This window comes from Stegastes partitus, unplaced genomic scaffold (assembly GCF_000690725.1).
Source record: "Stegastes partitus isolate 25-593 unplaced genomic scaffold, Stegastes_partitus-1.0.2 Scaffold888, whole genome shotgun sequence".
Classification (NCBI taxonomy): Eukaryota; Metazoa; Chordata; class Actinopteri; family Pomacentridae; genus Stegastes; species Stegastes partitus.
Genome location: NW_007578619.1, coordinates 385,368 through 397,167, shown reverse-complemented (window position 1 = coordinate 397,167; position 11,800 = coordinate 385,368). Strand labels below are relative to the sequence as shown.

The window sequence follows — 11,800 nt, the reverse complement described above, 5'->3', positions numbered from 1 at the left end:
TATTCCCACTGCCACTAATAGTTGGATTCTCTCTTTAACATAATTTTGTACAGTCTTCAGTTTACTATGTGAAGCAGCTGGAGATGACCTGTGATAAAGCATTTCTTCTATTATCTATTATTATTATCATCTTAAAATATAAACCTCACGGTGACTCTTGGGGGAAAGGAAGGGCATTATAAAAGTCTTTAGGATTCATTGTTTTGGGTCCAGGAGGGCTTGAGCAGTAAACCATCCAATAGCTGTTGAGATATTTTAGACTTTAACTGTGCTACTAGAGTGATTAAAAACAAGATGCTGCCATAGCATTGTGCATCAGCATCGTCAATCATTGATGTATAAATTAGATTTTTTGATACAGAATGAAATCTGAACTGCAGCAACAGCATTTGTGCTTTTAAACCATAGAATGAGTTGCCCTGTTAGTCCTTGTGTATTAAAGGATTGTTTTTCCTATTTTAGTCTTTTAATGAGCGAGAACAACACAGCTTGACAAATGAGTAATCCCTTATTGTCACAGCAGCGAATTCACATTCATGCAGCCAGACACACAACCTGCTTCTCTAGATATCTGGAGGAAGGCGTCGACGCCGCTCTCTCCGTAGTTTCCCTCAGAGGCCAGTGTGGAGACGTAGTTCCAGCCCATGGCTTTGACTATGTCCACCATGGCCTGGGCCTGGTAGGAGTCAGGAGGCACCACACGGGAGAAGAACTCGTAGCGGCTTTTGTCGCTCAGCTCCGGGGCAGTGGAGGCGTAGCTGATCTGGGGGATCTGAGACACACGAATGGGTCAGTGGTGACGAAAGGGTCAAGCCAAGTGGAAAATATGAGCAGTGCTGATTATTAGGCCAATATGCGAATCCAAAGGTAACAGGGATGACAGGAAGAGGCAGTGAACCATGTCAGAGGATGATGCACTACTTACTCACAGACAAACCCTTAATAGAGTCTAAATAGAGGCCGTCCACATTAATACTGGCAAGTTGTAGTGCATTCAAATCCCATAACTAATATAGAGAGCGTTCATCTCTTGAACAGCCTGTGTCCTCAGTGATTCTCAGAAGTGAGGCAACTTCACAGCGCGATCTGCCCAGAGCTGGTCTGTGCCGAGGATGCGGCTCACGTCACCGTGAAATACAGATGGTAGGAGCCGCAGCTGTAAAAGCATTTGTTTGGAGGGAAAAAATGGACGAGAAGATTAATTTACTAGTGTGCTGCTTCTTTAATGACACAGTTTATGTTGACAGCCTCAACCCTGAACCTGCTAATGCTGGTCCTCCTGCGTGGCTTAACCTCGGATCCTCTGGAGGGGACGAAGAGAGAAAGGTAGACACAAGGGGTAGTGAAGGGAGAAGGAGAGAGGAGCGAGAGAACCATTTCACAGATTATCTGGAAGGATTATAGGGGTTTTAGTCAAATTACGTTAAGCACAGAGGGAGAGACAGAGATCAAGAGACTAGAAAAAGGTTAGCATTTCTCAGCTGTAAGCCATACAATATATTTAATTCTGATGGCCGCATGCAGCTATTTGCTGCTCTGCGTTCACCCCATCGAGCTCAAATTTACTGATCAGCTGGCCCTCTGTGTTCCAGACCACATCCCCAACCAGGGGGGGAAATTTGACCAAACTACAACTCTTCTGCCACAGAGTGATCGTGACCAGTCCACTGAGTGCAACGACAGAGTCCAGAGGAGTCAGCGTCAGTGTCAGCGAGGTGATTCAAATGTTTGCGTACAAATTTGTAATGAACAAGACAACACATAATCCTCTCCAAATTAATCCCACAGAAGCATCTGCACCAATTCACTTGCTAAAATCAATGAGCCGTATCGCTGACAGAAGCATCCTCTCATAATCTAGTCTGCTGAAATCTCACAGTCAATAAACGACTGCAGTCAGAATAAACTGGACTGAACACTGAATGTGCTTCATCTCGGGTACAAGATACATAGAGGATGACAAACATGAGTTTTGGGAATATGTATTTTCATCATTTTGAAAAAGGAATAAAGAGACAACAGGTTCTGACAGGTGCACCTTTAAGAGCTTCATCTTAATAATCATTCATATATTCATATTACCTGATGGCAATTTTGAACTTTGAGGTTGTAGAATGATATCTTTTACAGTTGCTATAAGTCAAAACAGCGCATTGAAATATTGGATAATACAAAGTTAAACAGATTATGGGGTTTTTCCTCCGCTTATGACAGTGAGCATGATCAGTCTGCGTACAGTACGGGCAATTTGTCTGTGTTGCTTCATTTGACAGATATCTATTTTTCTATTTTTGTCTTTTTTCTGACTTTCTGAGAAACAAAAGCGTTTATTGCTCTTGAGTAAATAAAGCCCCAGTTGACAAAACTGGTTAAAAAAATCAGAATTGTTGTTTTTATTCTCGATTCTTATCATTCTAATGATGGTGATTTTAATTTAGTGCTGACTTAAACCTCTTTTGGGGGCACTAAAAATTCCTCTATGCAGGGAAAACTCTGGTTTATCAGGAGCTGGGTTGTAACTAATGAATATTTTCACTCTAAATTAATCTTTTTGTTTTTTTTAGTTACACTATTTGATAACCTGCTGTCCCCAGCAGGAAAAACAAAACCCAAAGTGCATGTTCACTTTGCTTATTTAATCTGACAAGTGATCCACAACCCAAAGAAGAAGAGAAGCAGCAAATCTGCACATTCCAGGCCATCAAACATTTATTTATTAACCATTATTACATAATGAACTAACTGTTTCAGGACTGTTTGGAAACTTCATAAACACTTTATGCAAAAAAAGAGAGAATAGGCAAAGAGTAAATGCTGCATGTTCTGTTGTTGGACGAGCTGAACTGTAGAATAAAACATGTAAGTTGGTTTAAAAATAGCCTGATTACATAAAATGACTTTTACCTGGATCTGCAGTTTGTGCTCACCTATTGCATAAAACATAGCAACGCTGTGTGTGGTAGATGCTGAAACATCTCCCGCCCCGGTGAAGAGCAGATGTTCGATGTATAGTTAACGTCATACGAGGAGCATCCGCGGTCCGGAGGGCAGCACATATGGGCGGTACGAGGAAACACACCATTTAGTTAAATCTACTCCACACTGGTCACAAGTTGCTGTTATCCTAGAGCCAATGTCATCCCGCTGCCCTGATGCTCTATTTTCAGCCCAGGGTCCTGAGCTGCTGAGAGGGGCTTAGTGGAGGGTGGGATCTATAATGCTGTAGTTAACATCTGCCCTGTATACAAGCTGCCCCTCCTTGGCACTCAACTCAGCATCCTCAGCATCAAGAATGACAAGTAGCCTGCGGGGAAAGCAGAAACGTCCGCTTTCATTTTTGTCCTCAACGAATTTGGCCAATTTGACAGATATTGATAGTTATATTTAGACATCTTTAGATTTCTGCCAGACAGCATCATGTGGGATTTACACCGACTCAGTGTCCCGTCATTGCTATAAGCAATCTGTAATCAGTGTAATCAATTATCAGAGGTCAATCATCGCTTTAAAAAAAAAAAAAAAATGCAGTACACGCATAACAGGGATTAGCCTGCAGAGGCCACCTGTGACAATGGATTCACAACCCTGTAAAAGTGTCATTATCACAGCCAGCAATGCAGAAGTTCATTCAGATTACAGGCCCTTTAAGATCAGCAGCATCGTATTTGATTGAGCAGGTTGGATACGTGGCATTAAAGCACGTATTCATAAAGTATGGGATTCTTATCGATGCCAAAAAAGCAGGTTGGTTCAGAAGGGTAAACAAACTGTAGCTAGTCTGAACAATAGAAACTTTAAAGTTCTGACACATGAATGCAGGAGTTGTGCTTTAACACTAATATCACCATGCATGTCAAAACATACAAGGATTAATGATGTATTCCTTTCTGCTGACTCTTTGTCTGAAAATCATTCTTCAGTGCTTTTCAACCTTTTATGGCTTATAATGAAGCAATGCTATTTCATTTGGGGCCTGGTTAAAGGTTAAAGTATCCAATTTATTACCCTTTATTTGGTAGTTTGATGAAATAAAGGTTGAAAACACTTGTAAATCTTCAGCCACAAGGCCACCCCAAGTATCAAATATTTAAAAGGGAGGAGAAAAAAAAGCAAAACTGAGAGAAAAGTTAGTTTTTAAATGATCACAGATTGGTGTTACTTGTTGTATCGAACTTTTTATCTTTATTTTGGTAGTGTGATGAAGTAGAGATAGAAAACACTTCAGCCACAAGGACGCCCCAATCGTCAAATATTTAAAGACAAAATTCAAGCAAAACTGAGAGAAGAGTTTTAAAATCATCACAGCTTGGTGTGACTGAGTTTTTTCTCCTTTCTTTAATCATCTTGGAAACCATTAGGATTGTCTTGGGCCCAGTAAAGGGTCCAAACCCCAAGATTGGGAACCACCACTCCAAGTCATGTGCCTAGTTCTTCTGCTGTGGGCACATTAATAAGAGAAATCCTGAAAGACAGATGGTTTACATCCTTATCAGCTTTCACTGTTTACCAAAGAGAGGCAGGAAGAGAAATCTTACCGCAAACAGTCTGAGGACGTTGGCCACCATGATGGACACCGAGCTGCCAGACGCCCCGATGACCCCGACCACTCTCTCCGGTTTGGGGATGATGGGAGGTTCCCCGTTTGAGCAGCGCACATCTGAGTTGTCCTTCTGGATGAGGGCCTGGACGAAGGTGAGCGACTGCTCCAGGGCGTAGGTGTCTCTGGAGCAGGTGTCCAGGATCCGAGCCCCGAGTGTGATGTTGGGCAGCAGGTCCGGGTCGCTGTTGATCTGGTCCAGAGCGTACAGCATGGCCTCCAGTCGATGGATCCCCTTCTCTCTCTTGATGTCCCCACAGGGAACCCCAGCTGGGCCTCGGGAGTGCATCGGGAAGAGCCCGCCCAGGGTGATGTCTCCCTCAATTTTGATGGACTGAGGCTGGGTGCCTTGTTGGGTCACCGAGACCTGACTGATACCCAGCAGCAGAAGCCAAAGCAGCTGAAGCCATGTCCGGTGTCCAGTGAACGTACCGAGCCAGCAGCAGTGGTGGGATGGTCGGGCCTCTGATGTCATGATGACGACCAGCAGTGGTACTGACAGCACCTGGCCACTCCCTATACCTCTCACCTGAGGGCGATCAGAACGGGGCGTTAAGGTCTGAGCATCATCACATCATGTGAATATCATAGTCTCTCTAATGAGGTAAGCAAGGCTAGAAACTATTTTGATCCCAGTGTTCCCAGTGAAAACCATTTTGCAGCTGTTTTACTATTTCCCAGTAAAATATTTAAATACATCCTGCAACTTTTGATGATTACACTACATCAGATAAAAACTGTACATTTTTATCTATCATTTTGATGACATGTGTGACATGTTTTAGTTACACAACACAAGATTGTAGTTGTAGCACAGCTGCCAGTGTGTGTGGAGTTGATGAGGTCAATGCTTAAAAGTGATTCCCTTATTAGGTAACAAAGTGTATAGATGCAGAAAGTGCACTTACACCGTAACATCTGTGTGTTGTGTTAAATCCGAAACGGAGAAAATGAAGGAAAAGGAACAAAATACAAGCTATATGCGTGAACACTGTTTTAAAAAAAAGCTGTGGCTGAAGAGGAGGTTTTTAGACAGCATGCAGGATGACACAGAGTGAACACTGGAAGCTTTTACCACGAAGAGCTGAGAGCCGATGATGGAAAACATTATAAATTTTGCAGAACAAAAAACATCAACTAAACCTTCACAGCATTTCATGCTCCAAAAGCTGGAGAAGGTTCATTATATCTGCGTCTGCAAAAATCCTCAGTAATCATCTGAGCTCCCTACATTTTTTAAAATTACAATTGTAGTTCAAAGGGTGTAAATATATTCAGTGTTTGTGGGCTAGAATTTGGACGCCGCAAAATATCAGTTACAAGGAATCTTGATTTTGCTGTAATAATAATTAGAAGATATTAACAGTTTGCATGCTTAAAGGTTTACTTTCTTTACAATTGTGATACACTTACTTTCACTCTCATATTCATGATGCCCCATTTTTCTTTTTTTTTTCCTGCACTTTGCTTCTAAAGTTTAATTCAAGAAAATGAATTAAAATCGATACGAGCATGATGTGAATCTGCAGGAACATGAGCTTCATGAATCACACAACTGTTGCAGACAATTTCTCTTTTGAAAATACCATCACAGGGAACCCTGCAAAAAGAGAAATTCCCTCATGCAAAGACACTTCTTACCTGCCCATTCTTCATCGACCAGTCCAGATTTTATCCATCACATGAGCTGTTCCACGCAGGCCTCCATCCATGGTCCAAAAAAATGTGATTATATTTCTAGAGGTAACGGCTCTCCTCTCCTCACCAAAAGTAAATCCTCTATCATCTCAGATAGTCTGTGTGCTCTCTCAGCAATGACCAAAAAAAAAAAAAAAAAAACGCACCAGAGAACAATGGTCTAAAAAAAAAAAAAAGTTGTGATTTATACAGACAAAAAGAAAATGCTGACTTTTGCAGCTTTAGGGTGGGATATCATAGCAGAGTCAGAGAAAAGTGCAGAAAAAGCACAACATTACAGCAGTGAGATTCTACAAATCACTGCCAAATCCCTTAAAAGCTCTCCCTCCTGCTCTCTCGTTCTTTTTCCTCTGTGTGCATCTCTGTCCAGGCGCCCCCTCCCTCCCTCTCTCTCTCTCTCTCTCTCTCTCTTTTTCTTTCTCCCTTTTGAACCCTCTCCTCGCTCTCTCAGTGCACTAATGGCCACAGATTGGGATTATCATGCAGGCGTCTGTGAAGAAAGCACTAGGTGGACTAGCCCGTTTTTTTTTTTTTCATACAACTGGAGCAAATGCAGAACCCTCCCCCCCAGCGTGATGGAACTCCGTCACTTTGAGAGATTAGATGAGCAGCGATTTGATTCATGGTCACACACACACACACACACTCACTTTCACACACTCGTCAACACTGACACAATGGTGGAGAATATCAGAGAGCAAAATAGGTTTCTGCACCGCAGAATGCAGCTGGATTAGATTTATTATTGATTTGAGTTGAGGCTCTGGGAAAAAGCAGCCCCCCAGATCAGTTTGCAGCTCATCTGTCAATTAGAGAGTTGGAAGTTGCACCACTACCGCCGTCTGCTGTACAAATAGAGGCATCTCGACTCTTCCGCCCGTGTGGTTTTTAAGGAATTAAAACTCACGACACAAATTGTTCTCCTTCAACATGTTTAATTTCAGGTTAACACACTCTATGACATTAGAAAAGCAGATTTCAACTCTTGTTTCAAGTCTCCGTAGGTCTGAGGTTTACTTGTACCTGTGTAAAACATGGCACTTCTGGTTTAAAAACTACCCTAAGAAGACAGACTTCTCCAAGCCGTCCTCCACTTTGGTGTACTCCAGGTGAGATTTGAAGTACTGGCTTTCGTATCTCGCGCTGCTTCGGACATATTCAAGGTAGTCAGGGGTTCCGGGGCAGATGACGTTATCTGCCAGTAAGATGCTGCCTTTCCTTAAGAGGCCACACTCCTAAAAAAAAAAGCAAAGTGAGCATCATGGGTAAAAAACTCAACAGTTTATCAGTATAGAATGAGTGTGACTGACTTGCCTCCATCAGCTTCGTGTCAGGAAGGTAGCGATCTTTCCAGTGATCCAAGAAAACCAAGTCGAATGTTTTCACCCCAAACTGCTCTGTCATTTTGGGGATCCAGTCGCCAGATGCTCCTTCGACTAAGTGGACCTGAAAAGAAAAGAAACATCCTGTCATCTGACCCAAACACAGCCTGCAGCTCTCAAAGACTTCCTGCTTTACCTTATCCTCCACTCCAGCCCAAGCAATGACCTGACGAGCGACAACAGCAAAGTCTGGGTTAAACTCAAGAGTGATGAGTTTGGCGTGAGGAGGAAGCCGGCTGGCGATCCGCACCGTGGAGTAGCCACAGTAGGTCCCCAGCTCCAGCACCGTGGCCGGGTTCACCTCAGACACCACTGAGTCCAGAATGCAGCCTGTGGTGAAACAAACAAACAAAAACACACAAAGCTAGGTCAGGAATGATAAGAATTTCACTCATGAATGCACAGAATCATCAAATTACCAACTCTGTACCTTTCTCATCCCCCACATTCATGGCCCACTCCTTTTGCCTGCAGAACTGATCGATGGCCTGGACCACGCTGCGAGGGTCTCCTCTAGTGGCGTTCTTCTGTACTGCACCCAGGAGTCGCTGGAGGAAAAACACACACTTTTCTAAAAGGTCAGGAAGGTGCTACTGTATAACTACTGAGCTATCAAAATGCAAATTAAACAATATTTGCGTTGGCACAGATCCCGTTGGCTGATGTTACCTCTCCTCCAGTTCATTTTTTCTGAGGATTTTGACCATTTAGACACAGTGTTGTTCATCTTTATCTCCCTTCATGTGTGGTTTTGTATGACGACTACTAGATGTCACCTGTAAATTCAAATAACTGTGATTCTCTCATGTGGCTCCGGTCTTACTTGCATTTATTTCTGTATCAGCACTGAGGTTTTTATGGATGTATACACAACTACCTTAAACAAAACACTGCACAAATGGCAAAATCGTGCTTCTGTGGATGCTGGACAAGAGATAAATTTTACATTCATTTGGATACGTTTCATAGATGATTGTCTTGAACTCTACAAGAGATTTATTAAATTATTTTGTGGTCACACACTTTTTCCTCTTTATATGAAAGTCACAAGTGTTTTGTTTTTTTAATTGACATCTTTGCAATACAAGCTCAAAGTGAATTAGTGTTTTTTTCCTAGTTGACAGACTAAATCAAGGCTGCAGAGAGCCAGCTTTGTAGACTTAAAGTGATCTGTAGCGATGATCAAAAAGCCACGACGGATTCAGGAAGACACGATATCCTGAACATATGTTTGCCCGCGGCGTATAATACAAGACACATGTATACTTATTTTTCTTTCTCGTCTACCCTCAGCATGTTTCCAGCTCCTGCGCACCTGGTTCCCATCAGCGGATCACCACTGTGACCTGCTACCTGCCTGCACAGCTCTTTCACATTAGCTCATTAAGCCCCTTGTATGTGCTGTACCGGCTGCTCCTTCTCAAGAGACCCTCGAAGCCGCTTTACGGTTTCTCCTCAGCACACACAAGACATGCTGTCAATGTCAATCAGAGCAGGGGTGTAGCTCCAACACCTGTGTTTGTGCAGAGGCCTTGTAGAACTATAATTTATAGGGGAATTACACGAGTGTGTCGAAATAGCTTTAAAGCATTTCCCAAATACTTCAGGGATTTAAACCAACGAGTTTTCAGTCTTCAACTCCAACCTGTGACATACACGACATGCTGAATTACACAGATACACAAAAACATCACAAACTGTCCAGAAGGGTGCAGTATGTTCAGCTGGAGTTGGTTTTCTTGTTAAAAAGTTTTCTGAGAGAGACCATGCCTGCAAGTCTGAGTATTACACGTATAGTCTTAAGGTTTGTACATTTCTGCAGTTTGTATCTGTTTGTTAATTAAGATGCCACATTGTGCACAAAGTGTGATCAAAAGAGAACAGAGCCCGAAGCTTTTATAACAGACAGGTACAGATAAAGCCACCCTAATTAATTAGCAGAAAGAAAAGAGAAGGAGCTGTTCTCATTAAACAAGTAGAGATTTTATTGTTTGTGAGGATGTATGCAAAAATACATAAAGAAAAATGGGCTTTTTTGGTATAGATTCATTAGTGAAGCTGTTATTGTTTTCATCGCATTTGTGTATAAAATTGTCGCAAAATGCCATCCTGGAGAAGCAGTTTTAGTATTTATTAGTTGTTTATTTGTCCATCTATGGGTAGATTTAGCAACACGATAGTGACACCGTACTTGTGTTATAACATAGTAATTACTACAACGTTGCATGATTACATGTTCACGGACATTGAAGTTGGTGTGATCCCGTCACAAGATGTTGTCTACATGAAATTTTTATTAGAACTGAGTACAAAATTTCTTCAAAACTTTTTCCACCTGCACAGTTGTTGAATTAAGAAAATAGAACATTTTCATTGATAAGATTATGGAACTAGCTGTTTCAGCAGTCAGTACTAACACAGCTACATACAGATGTGGATGGCAAATTAAAGGAACAACTAACGTAAAGTGTCTCAGTGAGGTGTTGGGCCACGATGTACTGAACAGCTTCAACGCTCCCTGACAATGATTCTCCAAGTCTCTGGAGCTATACTGAAGGGATGAGCAGCTTTCTTCCAACAGATATTTAATAATGAATTGTTTAGATGAAAGAGCGCCAACACATTGGTCCAGAATCTCCCATAGACTGGTGACTGAAGGCTGTCACACATGATTCACATCATTTCCATCAAACCATTCAGTGACCCCTCATGCCTATGGATGGAGACACTGTCATCCGGAAGAAACCACTCTGATTGGGATAGAAATGTTCCATCATTGGATAAACTTAAGAATAAACTTGCATTGATTTGTAGTGACCCTTGACTCTACAGAGACAGGTAGACCCAAACCATGTCAGCAAAACTCCCTCACAAGTGTAACAAATCCCCCGGACCCCGTCACTGTGGGGGAGAAAGGATTCAGGTTTTTCCTTTAATTTGTCCCACATCTGTATATTCTCTTAGATTATTTTCTGCATGTTAGAGACTGTTAGAGACAGGTGCAACTACTAACATTAACATCTCCCAGTGTGTAACAGCAGGGTAGTGGGATTCCCACAGTGAACAGAATGGCTATTACACTGTTAATGGTATTAACTACACCTGTGAAAGATCTGCTTCATTTATATTTAATCCTGACTTGTCCTCTGTTTTCTTAAAAACTAAGTGAAGCTGAATGAAGACAAAGATCTGATTAGGAATCTGTTGAGTGTAAATTGAATAAAGTGTATTCATAATGACAGTGCAAGAGATCACAGTTATATTAGTTAGAAAGAAAAAGGTTACCCTTACAGTGTTGCTCAACTGATGGCTACTACTTTACCGAGAGTGAAATATCTCAACAGCTATTTGTAGGTTGACTCTTTATGACTGCAATCATCAGATCAAATGCTATCTTGTGTTTGTGATCAGATACATTAATTCTGACATTACCATGATTCTGAGCTGTCCTTTGCATTGACTAATGACTCAACTCTTACATGTTAAATTAAGATGGTGAGCTTAAAGTGTAAATGTGCCTAAATACAGACTCACAACGATGCTTGTTGACTATTTATCAGTAAAGGTAACTATAACATTTGTATAGATTCAGAGTTCTCTTTATACCCTGTGGCCAGTTCATTAGATACACCTAGAAAACCTCAAGCATTTTGGCCTTGCAGTGGATGGATCACGTCACTCTTAAAGTGGACACTATGTACGAGTGTACGCGCATATTGAAGTACATACAGTTCATGTGTGTGCCCACGAAACAATTTATTAGGAACAGCATACTGATGCTGGGTAGGGCCCCTGTTTGTACTAAAAACATTCATTTTTGGTGTTTTGGATTCCACAATATGTCGGAAACATTCCTGTTAGATCCCATATTGAGTCAGTTCCATCACAGGCATGCTGCAAATTTCCTGTTCTTCCACATCCCAAACATGTCTTATTTGATTCGGACTCGGTAGCCGGGGGAGGCCACTGAGATGCACCAAACTCACTGCCATGTTCACGAAACCAGTTTGAGAGGACTTTCGCTTGGTGGCGTGCATGCAATACAATTCAAATTAAAGCCGCAAGCGGCGATGGACGGGTCCTCGCCCTACGCTTGTCAGCCTTTGCGCACGGCGGGGTGTGG

General features: G+C 42.0%; 2 protein-coding genes across 2 annotated transcripts in view; both read right to left on the bottom strand.

Moving 5' to 3' along the window:
- The window catches only part of grm6b (glutamate receptor, metabotropic 6b), a 13,599-nt gene extending 8,527 nt beyond the window's left edge, over nucleotides 1-5,072 (bottom strand). Inside the window, exons 1-2 of the mRNA XM_008293484.1 lie at nucleotides 4,536-5,072; nucleotides 556-772 (exon numbers count right to left, since the gene is read on the bottom strand). Coding sequence (XP_008291706.1) covers nucleotides 556-772; nucleotides 4,536-5,072 — 754 coding nt within the window. The remainder of the gene's footprint in view (nucleotides 1-555; nucleotides 773-4,535) is intronic.
- A 2,170-nt stretch (nucleotides 5,073-7,242) lies between these two features.
- comtb (catechol-O-methyltransferase b) overlaps nucleotides 7,243-11,800 on the bottom strand; it is a 20,972-nt gene continuing 16,414 nt past the window's right edge. Inside the window, exons 2-5 of the mRNA XM_008293482.1 lie at nucleotides 8,108-8,225; nucleotides 7,814-8,007; nucleotides 7,610-7,741; nucleotides 7,243-7,530 (exon numbers count right to left, since the gene is read on the bottom strand). Coding sequence (XP_008291704.1) covers nucleotides 7,351-7,530; nucleotides 7,610-7,741; nucleotides 7,814-8,007; nucleotides 8,108-8,225 — 624 coding nt within the window. The 3' untranslated portion in view covers nucleotides 7,243-7,350. The remainder of the gene's footprint in view (nucleotides 7,531-7,609; nucleotides 7,742-7,813; nucleotides 8,008-8,107; nucleotides 8,226-11,800) is intronic.